Source organism: Epinephelus fuscoguttatus, linkage group LG16 (assembly GCF_011397635.1).
Source record: "Epinephelus fuscoguttatus linkage group LG16, E.fuscoguttatus.final_Chr_v1".
NCBI classification, from domain to species: domain Eukaryota; kingdom Metazoa; phylum Chordata; class Actinopteri; order Perciformes; family Serranidae; genus Epinephelus; species Epinephelus fuscoguttatus.
Window position 1 is genome coordinate 33,180,505 of NC_064767.1, and position 15,946 is coordinate 33,196,450.

The following is a 15,946-nucleotide window of genomic DNA, read 5'->3' on the forward strand; positions in this document are numbered from 1 at the left end:
GTTTAGTGTCCATTTTATGGATATTTTCATATTCAATTCAAACAAGTTGAAAACAAATCTAACAATCTGAGATTTTATATGACTACATATTAATATGATTATCAATGTAAACATGAGGACGAGCATGTTTTTGTCTTATTGTATGCAGACTTCGTGCTCAGATGAGGGATTCGGGACCGCAAGCTTTTTATGATGTTTCTGTACATACACCAGAATGAGGATAACACTGTATCTGCTACATGGAAGTTACTAAATTATTATTGTTTTTAAATTTGGCAGCAAAAGATGTCTTACCTTTATCACATTTCAATCTGCATACAGTATTCAATCTTTTTAGGAACAAAACAGATTCCCAGAGGTCGTCTCCTGAATCAACTCATGGACTGATGCCCAAATAATGTCATAAACACATATAGTCATATTTTCCACCTATAAGATCACTGAGTCAAAACCTCTCTATGAAAAATGCAGAGCAGTTATTACTTCCATTCTCTGAGAGCAATTTCCCTGATCCTACAATTTGCAAACTTCCTCCAGCACATTTTAATTATAGGTATTGTACCTTATGCGTAGCTAGAAAGGCTCCACATGCAAGACCTAACTCATGTTTCAGAGCAGGGAAAATCCCACGAAGCTTTGACTGCGTATGTTTGACCAGAGAAGCGTATAGGCCTACCTGTGTGTTCCAGAGTGTTCAACAGATTTCTGTCATTGTTTTTAGAGATTTTAAAGATGAGGCAAGTGAGTAATCATACTCAGTGTTTATGCATGCTAATAAACTGCTGCTGTCATTTATTCAGCACTGATATACAGTGCCCCGCCAAGCCAAAACACACTGGCTCCATATTTCGCTGCAACTGAGTTGATTTTTGATTTCTGTTTTGTTGTATAAAATTATACATTAATGCCATAAAAAGAGTATAATTTTATGGCAGAAAAAAAGCATGTAATATCTGCAAAGAATACAAGAGAGAGGTGAAAACTACATTTTTGAGCTTTCACTAGCGAGTTAATGCTAGATAGAAATATCGCATCAAATATCGCATGATAAGTACTGTTCCTAAGAAGGCTAAGAAGAAGTCGGCTCATCAGCCTTGCCCCCAAGGATGCGGCTATGTCTTACACCGTAAGGACTTACACGATGCCTGCCCTGTCTGTCTAGGTGTTGTCCACGCGCGAACCGCGTTGGTCGAGCCGGAGAAGTGCGATAGCTGTCGCCTTCTCCCGCGAACAACACTTGGGAAGCGGGAGGCTTTCGTGCTTGAGGTCCTCGGCTCTGCGGCTGCTAGCAAGCAGGACCCTCTGCTCTCTGAGACGGCTGATGCGGTTTCGTCTGCCTCTGAGCCCGAGGAGCTCCCAGGTGAACCCCCCTCAAGTAAGTGGAACAGCCTGGCTTTCTCCGGCGGGCCCATGGAAGGCGAACTGGCGTATTCATCCTGTGCTGCTGGCGAGCTTCAGCTCAACATGTCCGCTTCTTATTCGGAGGACGATGTACTGGACCTCGGTCTCAATGCCCAGGCATTTTCCGACGACAAACAAGACGCCTTCTCCTCAGCCCAAAGCGTCGCTTCGGCCGCGTCAACTGGCCCTAAGGATACATCTTTTTTCACGCTGTGCTGCCGTGCTGCAGCTAAGCTGGAGGTGGAGTGGCCTTCCCCCCCTCCAAGCCAGAAGCCGTCCTCATTTGCCAGATTTTTATCTCCCACGGAATTTCACGACGGTTAAAAATTGTCTGCCCCAGCATGCGGATCTTATGGCCGAGCTAACCTCCTGCTGGTCCCGTCCATTGTCCACCCACGTCACCGTACCCGGCTCTGGTAAATTCACAGAGTTGGACGGAGCGGAGGCGGCCGGCTTGGTAAACTCCCCGCTTATGGAGCCCTCGCTAGCGGCTTATTTAGCCCCGTCACGCAACCTCGGCTCAACCGGCCCAACCCTGCCGTCTAAACATTACAGATTCTCCGCCAGTCAGCTGGACAAGATTTACCGGGCACAAGCGGGCGCCGCGCGTGTCCTCAGTCCCCTGTCCATGCTCCTAACTTAGCAGGCTATCCAGCTTATGGAGCTTGACAACCGGCTGCCTCCCGACAGCCCGCTGACACCCGCCATAAGGGAGCTAAGAATTACGACGGATTACATCCTTCGCTCAGCTCGCTTTGCGGCTCTCTACCTCGGCAGGGGCATGGCCTCCACGGTGGTGGCGCACTGTCATTTGTGGCTCACTCTCTCCGATATTCCGGACAGGGATAGGGTCGCATATCTGGACGAGCCAGTATCACCGGCGGGAATCTTATCCCCAGACATGATGCCAGGCCCAGGCAGCCAGCTGCGGCTCGCAAGCCCATGGGCCCCCCTCCTCCCCCCAAGAGGAGAGACTCCTCGGCCTCTTTCAGCCCCTGCCTGGCTAAACAGACATCAGACCAGACCCCTCGTCCCTCAGCCTGGAGTAAGGGTCCACCACCGGGCCAGAAGGGCTCAGCACCCCGGAGGAAGATTAATCCCCCATTATAGCCTCAGGGAGGGGGATGGAGGGCTACATGCCGCAGGGAGAGGCGGTTTTTGCCGCAGTTGTTTTGTGCTCAGTCTCCCAGCCTCAAAAGACGCTGTACTGTTGCCACTCAGTCTCCCAAGCACTTAACCCCCCCATGTATGACCACTATGTGTGCTCAAAATGTTCAGTTAAACACTGTGTGTTCCCCAAATGTTCATGTTCTCAATGCCCTATTAAAGGTGCACATTGTTCATGGTACAAGTGTTGTAAATGTTCATTGCACAGAATCAACAATAAAACACACACCACAAACAATAAATCAAAATATAATAAACCAGACGAGTCTGGTAGTGTCACCCCACCCCAGCCCGCTAGAGGGCGCAACGGGCTTCCAGGGCTGACTGGCAGGGCATCTCCCTCAGTGGCGCGCATGCGCAGCCTCCCTGTGGGTACAACAAACCGTTGCCAATGGTTCCCGGCTACAGTTTCGGGTCAGACCACCGCGGTTCCGCACGATCGTAAACACGGTGGTGAATGGCGATGTGGCTACGGTCCTGAGAGAGGAAGTGAAATCCCTTTTGGACAAGAAAGCAATACGAGAGGTTCCCCCTTCAGAGGTAAACAAAGGTCGTCCAATTTTGGATTTGAGGGTGTTAAACACGTACCTGCGGAGATACAGGTTCAAGATGTTAACACTAAAGCAGTTGCTTCCTGCTATCAATCCGGGGGACTTTTGTGCGTCAATAGACTTGACCGACGCTTATTATCACGTAGCTATACATCCAGACCACAGACAATTTCTGAGGTATGCTTTCGAGGGGACGGCCTACGAATACCTCGTACTGCCGTTTGGTCTTTTCCTGGCCCCTCGGACATTCACGAAATGTGTCGAGGCGGCTCTAGCTCCGCTGCGAGTGAAGGGCGTCCGCATATTGACATATCTGGACGACTGGGCTCTGATCGCAAGCTCCAGAGAGTGTTTAGGGAGGCAGTTAACAATGACTCTTTCCCACATCCTTGCACTGGGTTTCTCAGTAAACCTTCAGAAGAGCTCGCTGACTCCCAGCCAGCAGTTCTCTTTCCTCGGGCTGGAAATATGCAATGCACTCCGGCAGAGCGCGCCTCTCAGAACGCAGAGTGGCCGCGTTTCAGCACTGTCTGGCTCAATTTCAGTTGGAACGCAAACTGCGCTACCACACAGTCCTACAACTAGCGGGCATGATGGTCTCCATGATAGCAGTGGTACCACTGGGACTGCTGAAAATGAGGGGTTTTCAGCGCTGGTCTCGTGCTCTTTGTCTGCACCCTGAGCATCACCTTCAAAGGAAAGTGTCGGTAACTCCCGCCTGCATGACCGCGCTCCTCCCATGGAGGGAACCCGGTCTGCTGCACATGGGCTCGCCTATCGGGAGGGTGACTTCCTGCAAGGTCGTCTCCACAGATGCCTCCCTAAGGGGGTGGGGGACTCTGTGCGACAGTGCAGCAGTGAGAGGGGTCTGGACACAGGAGCAAAGCAGGCTCCACATCAATTATCTGGAGCTGCTGGCCATCTTTTTGGCGGTGAAGCACTTTCGTTCAGCCCTGACAGTCCAACACATTCTGATCAGGACGGACAACACAACAGTGGTCTCCTACATAAACAGGCAGGGGGGGACTCGGTCCCTTCTCCTGCTGAAGTTTGCTCACTCTCTGTTAACATGGTGCAGTATTCACTTGTTGTCCCTCAGGGCCACGCACATACCGGGCCACCTGAACTTGGGACCGGACCTCCTCTCCAGAGGGGGTCCGCTGGCGAACGAGTGGAGATTGCATCCACAAGTGGTGGGTCAGATTTGGGAGTATTTTGGGAGAGCGGAGGTGGACCTGTTTGCATCCAAAGAGAATGCTCACTGCCCTCTGTTTTTCTGTCTGAGAGCCTCTGGGAGTGGATGCGCTGGCTCACCCATGGCCCAACACCCTTCTGTATGCATTTCCCCCCGCGGAAATGATACTGCCAGTGTTGGAGAGAGCACGGCACCAGAGCCTAACTCTTGACTCGAAGTCGTGGTATGTGGAGATTATCAGTCTGCTGGCGGAGAGACCCTGGCAGCTCCCCTTGTGCAGGGACCTCCTTTCCCAGGGGGGAGGAGAGGTGTTACACCCGCGCCCAGAGCTGTGGCGGCTGCATGCTTACCTGTTGAAAGGTCCAACCTGATGGCTCTGGGTCTGCCCCCTGGTGTGGTGGAGACAATCCAGAGTGCCCGGGCACCATCAACCAGAGGTTTGTACACCTATAAGTGGCGTGCATTTGAGGTACGGTGCCAGGAACATAACATGGTCGCCTTCCAGTGCTCTGTGGTGGATGTATTGACATTTCTACAGGAACTGTCAGATAAAGGGCTGTTCTTCTCCACTATTAACGTTTATTTGGCCGCTATTTCAGCTTGTCATATTGGTTTTGATGCAGGGGCTCATCGCCTTGCCATGCGTTTTCTGAAGGGTTTGCGCCGGCTTAAGCCTGTGGTTAAGCCTGGTGTTCCTTCATGGGATCTGATTTTGGTTTTGGAAGCTCTCTGTGAGCCTCCGTTTGAGCCTATTGAGTCGATAGATATGAAGATCCTTTTATATAAGACTGCTCTTCTCCTCGCGTTAGCCTCAGCTAAGCGGGTGGGTGACCTCCATGCTCTGTCTGTGCACCCTTCGTGCACCCAGTTCACCCCAGATGGTTCCAAGGTAACATTACGACCTAACGCTGCGTATTTACCTAAGGTTATCCCCGCAGACTATTGCTCCATGGCTTTTGACTTGATGGCTTTCTGTCCTCCTCCGTTTGTCACTGAGGAGCAGAGGAAGTTTCATTGTTTGTGCCCTGTGCGTGCGTTGCGGTCGTACATGGAACGTACCAGGGATGTGCGCTAGTGTGACCAGCTATTTGTATGTTTAGCCAATCCGGTTAGGGGTAAGGCTCTGTCTAGACAGTGTCTCTCCCATTGGACTGTGGAAGCGATTTCTCCTGCATACAGCAGCAGAGGCCATGAGCTGCCCCAGGGTGTGAGAGCTCATTCCACTAGGGGTATGGCTACGTCTTGGGCCCTATTCAGGGAGGTGCCTGTAAGTGATATTTGTGCTGCTGCCAGTTGGGCATCGCCACACACTTTTGCTCGGTTCTATCATCTGGATGTGACAGCCCCTTCAGTGGTTCATTCTGTCCTCTCAGCCGGCTGTGCGCCCTAGTGCGCTGGGGGAGGTTTTATGCTTCTGATAGCTGCTTGCGGGGCGCAATTATAGGTCCCATATACAACTGTGTGTTGTACCAAGTGAATCGACTGAAAGGGAATGTAATGTTATGACTATAACTACTGTTCCCTGAAGGAGAGGAACGAGGTACAACACCACGTTTGCCCCGCGGCGCAGCCGGGCTCGGTGAAATGCAGCTGTCGAACTGGGGATGGAGCTGACGACTGGCCTCTTATGCGCAGGCGGGGCCATGCAAAGAGCATGCGTCGTCACGCACCATCTGCCTAAAGGCGTCATTAAAGGTGTATTCAGCCAAGGGGGATGAAAGCAAGATATCCCATGTACAACTGTGTGTTGTACCTCGTTCCTCTCCTTCAGGGAACAGTAGTTATAGTCATAACATTACGTTTTTTTCCCCAACATGTTTCCTATAATTGAAAAATAAATCTTGATGCTCCAGTGTCAGTAATTGAGTTTGTTATACCTCATATATAAAGCAGTAACATTTGCTAAATGTAATCAAAATAAGGAAAAAAGTAGGGGAGACTGGGAGCAGTGGTAACATCTTAAATTACACCAATCAGAAATGAGACGCATGAAAGTCATTATGCACATGGTCTGTGATGATCCCTCTCTGCCTGCCAAAGGACAAACTGATTTTTGAGGTATGAAAGTTGTTTTTTCATCTACAGCATTTTTCTCATACTGTCTTGACCTTTAATGTGAATCAATTTTAAATGTGTACAAGACACATTTAAAATTGATTTTATATGATATTTTTTATGACTATTCTTTTGTCGAACATTTGATATATTTGTCAAATATTACCTACCTTGTTTCTAGCCAGCAGTGTAGCTTGTGTCACGGGTGGTTTGGTTGGGGTCAGTAATTACGCTGTGTTACAATTGACCCTGTGTTTTATGTTCAGTTTAAATGTTTATGTAGCCCATACTTTACTTACTATATATTTTGTGGCATAGACCAGTAGGTCAGTCAGCAGGCCAGTGTCTTTTGCCTCTCAGTCTGGGGACCCCAGTCCAGTTCTCTCCAAGAGCCAGTTTCTAAAGCTTTTAAAATCTTCAATGTAGCTCTTCAATTTAACTTCCTGTCTTCATATTGCCATATTGGCTGAAAAACAATGTACTTTTTCATTATTTTTGGTTGATAGTATTAGCCAAGACACCCAGATTCAAAACCTGGTTTGAGCTTTTTAATACATCATACATTTTATAAGGACATTCGTAACATCTCACATTGCACCAATCAGAAACAAGGCAGAACTATGGAACTCTGCATATGCTCTGTGGTAAGGTAAATTGAGATTACTTTATTTGTACCCATAAGCAGATTTGGTTTGCAGTAAAAGACCAGGCATCATTCTTGACACCCATGTCTGTCTGCCTTTTTACACCACAGAATGCAGAACTTCATAACACTGCCTTTAAGTTCTTAATGACAGATACTACAGTTTTGCCTTGTCAGTTACAGTATTTCCTTTTTTTCATAAACAGTCACACAATCATGTCAACACACTGTAGTGCACACAGGTGTGAAACACACACATGCTTCGACTGAGGTTTGTTCCACCAGAATTTTCTATCGACACTTCCACTTTTGTGTAAGCCTCCATCTTCTCGTCTGCCATGCATAAGCTACTCTGTGATATACACACGTATGCAGCACAAAGAGAGCACGCACACACACTGAGCAAGGAGGAACCAGTGTTTGTGAAAAGTACCCACATCACTTTCAGGCCAGTCCAGCGTGCAGCCCGTCAAAAATACACCATATAACCAGTTAGGAAGACTGGAATTTCAGAGCGAGTAAAGGAATGCTGCGCTTGGGTGAAGTCATAGGTCTGGTTGGACCAGTCGGCTAAATCTGTATTGAGGAACAGAAACTTAGAAGGTGGAGAGTATCAGGGACAGCTAAGGGATTCTTTGAACTGTTTTATGGTGTCAAACAAGCTTTTATGATTACCGCCTATTGTGCTTGTATAAAAGCAGGAATATACAGGGCAAGTTTGTGGCTGCCCCAGCAAATATTTTTCAATACCTTAGAGACAGTGCTGGGACAATGACCTCCAGTATTTCTGGAAAGAGGCTATGTTTCTTTTGTTGCATCAGTATTTTAGTGATTCTGTGATTTCAGGAGCACATCAAGTGTTTCAAGGAATAGTTAAAGGAACAGGAATAGTTCAGCGTTTTGGGAATTATGCTCATTTGCTTTCCTTTTGTAAATTAGATTCAAGATTGGCTCCACTTCAGTTTGTGTGTGGACTAAACAAATTAGACATAATATGCTAATTCGTGAGCATTAGGGCTGTTAAGCATATGTGGACACAGCTGTTCTCCCCCATCCACAGTCTTTATGCTAAGCTAAGCTAATTCTCTCCTGGCTGTAATGGACAGGCCTTAGATTGTTTAAAATAATGAACATAGCTGAGTTGACATCACCCATTGGTTTGTTTACACCTGTTCTGAACATGGATGTTTAAAGACACCTGAAGCATTGGAGGTGGGGGCCCCATTCATTCCCATGAAAGTTGCTTAATGGGGCACGAAGCCAAAAACACTCAGTTTCGGTGGTATGAGATTACCCTTATCTTCCACTCATGGGGCCCATAGAGAGAAAAATGTACCCACTGATTTACAGACCTCTCTTTCCCAATGTAAATCTATAGCCCCTTTTGCACTGCCTTTTAAAGGCAAGGATTTCACTGCTATTGTGTATAAAAGGTACAATTACAGCCAGCATTGGAGGCAGTTACAGAGCCGAAATGATGTCTGTGTAAACAGGACAGCTGGCAGGACGGGATCACTGGCAACACAGATGTGAGCTTTTGACAATGTGTTATGCTTGCAACCCACTGTGGAAATTTTGAAAATGAACTGATATCAGTTAGCAGCTAACTCAACAAAGAACTACAGTTGAAAATATCCGCAAATAAGGAAAACAATGCAGTCTAGGAACTCCTTTCCCTTGGAGCAAAGGATAATATCAGCCACCATATAACAGGCACGGTTAATTGATTGTTATTGCAATGTTTTGCCATTGTTATTGTTTATTAAGAACTGCTGATGCATATGTTATATGTCACACCAGAGGCTGACGCTGTTGTGTTACACGTGATGCCTGTCAGGCCTCTTTTTATTCCATGATGCAGGTATGCAATCTAAAATTACACATTGGAGTGGACTAATGGTGCATAAAAGGGGCTTATGAGAAAAAGCATTTCCGGGGCCCAATGGCATCGCCTGACGGACTTAGATGGTTTAATTCCACTTTTGGCCACTTTGTAAAATTGGTCTCAGAGTTCAGCGCTGTTCCTGGAGGCTTATTTTGAAGCCTGAGTTTGGCATTTTGGCTAAAGCTACGTATCACAGACAGTCTGTCACTCAAGTAGCCCCACCCTTAAATATTTATAACTTTAAACCTTACTAAAATGGAAACGGGTGAGTAATATAAAAATTCAGCCCTGTACAGTTGTCATGAACGTCGAAATTAGCTATAGAGACCAAAGCCATTTTTCATAACAGTCAGTAAACATGTTTATTACTGCTGTAACGTTGGGCACTTTAACATGGGGGTCTACAGGGATTGACTCATTTCCGGAACCAGACTCAAGTGGATGTTAGAGTAACTGCAGTTTTAGCTCTTCTGCGTTGGCTTCATTTTTTAGCCCTGGAGTTAGTTGCTTGGGATGTTTGAGTTCGATCAGTCTCCTTTTTAAAACTCTCGCCAACAATCCAAAGCATCTATTAGCAATGAGCAGTTAAACTGAAGTGTGATATACTCTTCTCAGATTTCATTTCAATAGTTCATGAATGGGAGCAAAACTCCTGCAGCCAGGTTCCAAAATCTGTTGGAAAAGTCTTAAACCAGATGAGGGGAGAGTGCAACATATTTACATCCAGCAATTGCATATGGGTGTTATGTTTTAGTGTCCTCATAGACCATGTTATGTGTTTGTAAAGCTCATCCTATAGATAGACTTAAATGTAACAATCCGTTTTTGTGTTTGACCTTCCTATATCACCACAGTACAAAAGGTCACATGCGCTTTGCACGAAAACCCAAATACCAGGACCATCATCAGCTCAAGCATCTTCCCACGCACATCGACATCACAGGCCGACACTTTGGATTCCCACCTTTCGCCCGGGATCCTATCACGGTCGTGTCACAAATGGCAGCCTCACACACACACCTACATTGTGGCGACACAGGCGTCTACTGTCGTCCTACCCCTGGTGAATCTACTGTGACAGTTCTGCACATGCTCCCCCCCCACACAACACTTGACATCACAGGGCTCCCTCCAGAAACCACAGCAAACACCTCTGCACCGACAGCTTGCACTCTACAGCAGCTTTCCTCACACTTTCAGCAGTGTAGTCACAAGCCGCCTCCTCCCAAAACTTACTACAGGGTTAACTGCACAACACTTGGTGTGATGCTGAGAGCCAGTGAAAGCTCAAAGGGGAATCCATCGTCAAACAAAATTCAAGCATGCCATATAAGTCTAATCTCTGAGCTGCTATGTCAGCAGTAAGAGGATACTGATGCAGGAAATAGTGATAGTGCTAAATGTGACAAACTAATGCCACCACAGTTTGCTAGATTTATAAAAAATTCTACTTTGCAGTCAAGTCTCCATCAAATGTCAAGGTCTGACGGGATGAAATAATAGATCTATGTAAGATAGGCGTGAATAACATATTTCTTTTATAGACATGGATTTTCAGAAAATAAAAAGCAACTGTTCTTAGCAACTTACAGTCGAGTGTTAAAAGAACCAGCACTTTCTTCTCATGAAGGGGCATTCGTCTGAGGACAGCAGGCTTTTGTATCATGTTCACTCTGCTCACATTTCATATCTGAACTTCCTAGTGCAGGGTGAGTGGGTATACACAATGAATTCCAAACCACAGAGAAGTGTTAATGTTTGTCTTGAACCAAATTTAGTAGGAATTTTAAATGACTGTTGTAAATGTTAGTAAAATACTACCTAATGTTTTCTGTTTAACCAGAGTTTATAACAGAGGAGGGATATCCCCTTTTCTCTGCAACATTGTGGGTTATAGGCGTCTAACAAGGTCTTCTTTTCTGATGAGTCACAGCACCGCCTGCTGGACAGAAAGGAAAAGTGCATCTAATTCTTTAAAAATTCAGGATATACTAATCGAGTGTGGGAAACATCCTGGATTGTTAATGGATTTTAGAGCTAATTTAAGCAGCGACGAATAAGAAGAAATAAAGAAATAAATCATAGTAACTGCTAAAATATTCAGGTCTTTAGACAGATTTGGATATATTTCGTTGTATTAACTAAATCTATCTTCTATCAGTTATTTTAGTCTGATCACAAAATATATAACAGCACAGTTGGTGCCTTTAGGAGTTGTCGGGAATATTTCAATTACTCCTTTGGATACTCGAAATTCATTTATGTCTGCTTGGAGATTGATGGAAATCGTATCTCAGGACAGGAGACAGTTTTATACGCTTTACACATCCAATATTGTTTAACATCAAATATAGTCGATTACACACAAGTCACGATAACAGAAATAGGAAATAACGAGTAGAACGTGAAGGTATCAGGAGTCAGGGGGGACAGGGTCCGGAGCAGAGTTCGCATTATTTTTTTTTATACTTTTTGTGGACATTCATTTTGCGATGGATCCACAGCCTCCACCAAAACCATGGGAAAGGCGGATTCCAGGGGCATTGAGTGCCCCTGTAAATTACAGGTAAACGAGCTACGTTAGCCGCGTTAGCTAGCTGTTATCGCAAGACCTGTTTTGTGTTTTTTGATAGCAGCGGGCCACTGTTGTTGGTAGCTAGCGTTAGCTTACGCTAAGATTGTTGCACAAGCGGGGTGATATCGACCCAAACAGTGGAGACTTTGACATGTTGGTATAAATCATCGACCTATTAACTAACGCACACTTGTCATGATGTTTTACCGACTACAGCCATTTAGAGAAAGTAAAAGCTGGGCTAAAGGCTAACCAGCTATCTTAGCTAGGCGAAATGAGGCCCTGTCATGTGTCGCCTTCAGGTGTAATTTACAGTGTCACTCGTTGGGCTCTCTATACAACAGGTAGCTGTAGCTTAATCGTGAATGTAAAAACAACTCAAAGCATTAACTAAAATCCTGCAGTATTTTTGAATTGCCCCTCTCTACATTGAGTAGTTTACGATACTAGGGAGACGTTATGTTAAAACTGTCTCTTTCTCGCCGACTTTGCTGTTGACAACAACAGAAATTGAGCACCAACGTTATTCAGTCGAGGACACATGATTGTTTGCAGTTAGCAATCTCATACCAATAACTATGTGACCACCTTCGAGAAATGAAATCATCGATGTTAAAAGTTGTTCAAGCAAATTCAAAGGGTTGTCTTTGTGTTGCAGCGGTATACTATCATGTAAAAATGGACGGTTATCATACCGTGTACAGTTACTTATTTACAGTATTGACAAAAATGCAAGAGGAAGATTTTTTTGCATATACTTCCTCTTTTAAAAATGTTTCAAGTTTCAATAATAGTAATGAAATTATGCTTCAGCCAAAAAACCCTCTTTTGTTTTCATTTCTGATGATTCTTTGTAAGTGATGATAATAAATCTGTAATATCGTGATACAGTGAAACCATATTTTCTGAGATTGTTATTATACCATGACAATCTCACGCCTATGCATGGCTTGAAACGTTGTAGTAATTACACAGAATCATTAACTAATGCCTTCTGTAGTTTTAAATAAACATCAGGCCCTTGGATAATTAAAATCTTACTCCCTTGTATCATGAAAAAAGTGCCCTTAAAAAACATTAAAGCCGTTCTAAACCGTGTCTTGTCTTGATCTTCTCTTTAAACAGATCTGCAAACTTTGGACCCATTACAGGCCCCTCTACTCCTGCAGGTCCTCCTGTTCTTACCAGGATGGTTCCCCCAGTGCCTCCTCGTCCCGTCCAGCAGGCCTACCGTCCATCCTACAGCTCTTTCAGCTCCTCTTACAGCCCCTATGGGAGCTCCATGTATGGCGGCTACAGCCCCTACAGCTATGGTGGTGGCTACGGCTTGGGAGGGTACAGCCGCCTCTCCCACACAGAAGAGATTGCCCCTAGCCGGTTTGTGCAACAGGCGGAGGAGAGCAGTCGTGGTGCTTTCCAGTCCATCGAGAGCATCGTCCAGGCTTTTGCCTCAGTCAGTATGATGCTGGATGCCACCTTCTCAGCTGTGTATAACAGTTTTCGTGCTGTGCTGGATGTAGCCAACCACCTTACACGGCTGCGTTCGCACCTCACCAGAGTTTTGTCAGCCTTTGCTCTGGTGCGCACCCTGCGCTACCTCTACCGACGATTACAGAGGCTGCTGGGGAGAAGGTCAGATGCTGAGGTCGACGACTTGTGGGCAGACAGTGCGAGTGATGCCCTGGCTACAAGTGCATCTAGAGGGGATGGCGTAGGGATGGAGGGTCCATCTGTGAAGTCCTGGCCAATCTTTCTGTTTTTCGCTGTAGTGCTGGGGGGACCTTATCTTATCTGGAAACTGCTGAGCTCCAGCTCTGGCTCTGAAGAAAATGGTGAGACTTACATTCTAGATTTTAAACTTCCACATTTTAATACACATCACTTCTTAAGTTCCTGTATTGGTGTATGTAGCCTGTCTTTTAATTTTAACAATTAAAGCTGTTTTATGTTTTTTTACTCAGCTACTAACTGGGCCAGCGGGGAGGATGACCATGTAGTGGCCAGAGCAGAGTATGACTTTTCAGCTGCGTCTGAGGAGGAGATTTCTATGCGGGCTGGAGACATGCTCAACCTTGCTCCTAAAGGTGAGAGCTCTTTGATGCCTGCTGGACATTATACTCTGTCTTTACATTCATCTCTTTTTGTTTATATTTTAAGTTTCTGTTTAGGTTTTCAAATGAAGCTTTGAATGTTTGGTGTCATATTTTATGACGTCATAAGCAACCCTTTTTAACTGGTTATACATAGTGTGTGTGCATTTGCTTGTGTGTACAAGACAAATAATCTATGTCTGACTCCTTCAATAATTTTCAAGAAAATCTGAAGTAGTGGGGCGTCAGTGGCTTAGTGGGTAAAGCAGGCGCCCCATGTACAAGGCTGTTGCCACAGCGGCCTGGGTTCAAGTCTGGCCTGTGGCCCTTTGCTGCATGTCATCCCCCCTCTCTCTCTCTCCCCCCTTCAAACTTACCTGTCCTGTCCATTAAAGGCAAAATGCCCTAAAAAATGTCTTTAAAAAAAAAAAGAAAGAAAAGAAAATCTTAAGCATTGAAAATGGTTGAAAATGAGAACAAGCAAATCCCACTGTCCCCAACGAACTACATGGGCTAAAAGGTGTATTTTGAAAAGCTTATAATTAACATACATCTTTAAAATCTTAATTTAATGTAGTTCAGGAACTCATTAATAAAAAAACATCATCACTTATCTCCCTTACTGCCCAAAAATGTGTTTGCTCTATGGTGTTTCCCCAGCTTATTTCCAAAAAGGAAAGAAGTTGCGTTCTGTTTGTTTCACCCCCGTGTGTTACATCACTAGAAAGCTCAGGATGTGCTTTTCACAATACATTAGTACTCAACTAGACTGCATGCACGATGCTTGAAATAAAGGCCTCCACAGAGACAAAATTGAATTGCCTGGTTTCAAAAGGCAAACTAATTTTTGCATCAATGCATGAAGTTCCTTGATTTGGTTTCTCATTTGGTTAAATCACCCACAGTTAGTTTTTCAGTTGATTTTCCAGACAATGTATTATTTCACGATATATATGTATGTCAAAACATAGAATTACATACATGCGTATGCAATAATAGTGGATTTAATCCATATCAGGAAGAAGTGGGTTCCACATGAACATTACGAGTGAAATTACAGCTCTTGTTTTCCTGTCTATGTGGTACTGTAAAAGTTTATCTTTTGAGTGAAGCTCCTCAAACAAAATGTCAATAATGAAAGAGAATGTCCTGCTTTCGAAGAAATACAACAGTGGGTATTTTTGTTGTTGTTGTTGTTGTTGTTTTTTTTTTACATTTGAGATTGTAATTGCTTCCACTATGTTGATGAGCTCAAATAGTGACCTTTTATTCTCCACCTGTGTTTAGAGCAACAGCCCAGAGTGCGTGGCTGGCTGCTGGCCAGCTTGGATGGTCAGACCACAGGACTTGTCCCAGCCAACTACGTCAAAGTCTTGGGCAAGAGGAGAGGCTTTAAGCACGCAGAGATGGAGAGGCTCGCTCAGGTCCAGCAAGAGAACACACAGGCCTCCCAGACAGCCCTTGCTGCACACCCACAGACAAATCCTGCCCAAGCCTTCACCCCAGGCGTTGTTTCCACCTCAGCTTCATCAGAGGAGCTGTTAGAGTCAGTTTACAGCGAAACACCAGTTTCCTTCAGTCTGGGAACATCCCACACCAGTATGCCCTCCAGCACAGTGCTAAACATCCCTGAGAAGACTGACCTGTGATGTTTGTGCATGTATGCATCTCTCTGTATGCAAGTCTGTGTGTGTTCATAACATTGGTTGGTTCAGTCAGTACTTGATTGCAGTGTTAAACGCTGAGACCTGACTAATAATCAGCTGACGGTAGATGTTTGGGAAAGCACCATAGACCTCTTAAGAATTGCTCAAAGTAGTTCCTCGGCTCATCTATAATGATTCAGATTGTCGGACATAGTCTGGACCCTATGATAAGGTTATCGGACAAAAATGGTTTTCATTCACAGGTTGTTCTGTTTATTGTGTGTCAAATTAGGAGGATATTTTGTATTCTCTAAGTATGGTACACAGCTGTTCTTAATCATGTCTGATTTAAGATGTAATATCTTGAGATTATTTACAGTTAGGTGTTGAAGTTGATGAGGTTCACTGATACATCTGTATACTGACAGTGTAAGGACAAAGCCAGTGGGTTTTGTTTAATAACATAATGTCATATGTTTTTTGCCCTCATTGTAGGCTGCTTGGTTCTCTGCTTTGTGTTCCTTGTGAAGCAAATGTGATGGGATTCATTCAGAATGAGTAGGGGCCCATTTTGCACATCTTCAGCTGTTTGTTTGTCACAGAAAGGAATTTTGTAAATATTTAATATAATTATTTTGAAAATAAATATTTTTAAAAACCATGTTGTGTCCATTGTTATATACCTTTATTAAGTTAATAAGAGGGGAAAGGTGGCTCTTACAAAGGTTAACTAAGAGC

General features: G+C 44.8%; 1 protein-coding gene and 1 pseudogene across 1 annotated transcript; both read left to right on the forward strand.

The window, feature by feature from the left end:
- The first annotated feature begins 1,044 nt into the window (after nucleotides 1-1,044).
- Nucleotides 1,045-4,685, forward strand: LOC125903894 (uncharacterized; annotated as a pseudogene).
- A 6,464-nt stretch (nucleotides 4,686-11,149) lies between these two features.
- pex13 (peroxisomal biogenesis factor 13) lies at nucleotides 11,150-15,869 on the forward strand. The gene is made up of 4 exons (XM_049601324.1): nucleotides 11,150-11,463; nucleotides 12,598-13,304; nucleotides 13,434-13,556; nucleotides 14,850-15,869. Exons 1-4 carry the CDS (start codon nucleotides 11,390-11,392, stop codon nucleotides 15,209-15,211), a joined length of 1,266 nt encoding a protein of 421 aa, XP_049457281.1. The 5' UTR covers nucleotides 11,150-11,389; the 3' UTR covers nucleotides 15,212-15,869.
- The last annotated feature ends 77 nt before the right edge of the window (nucleotides 15,870-15,946 follow it).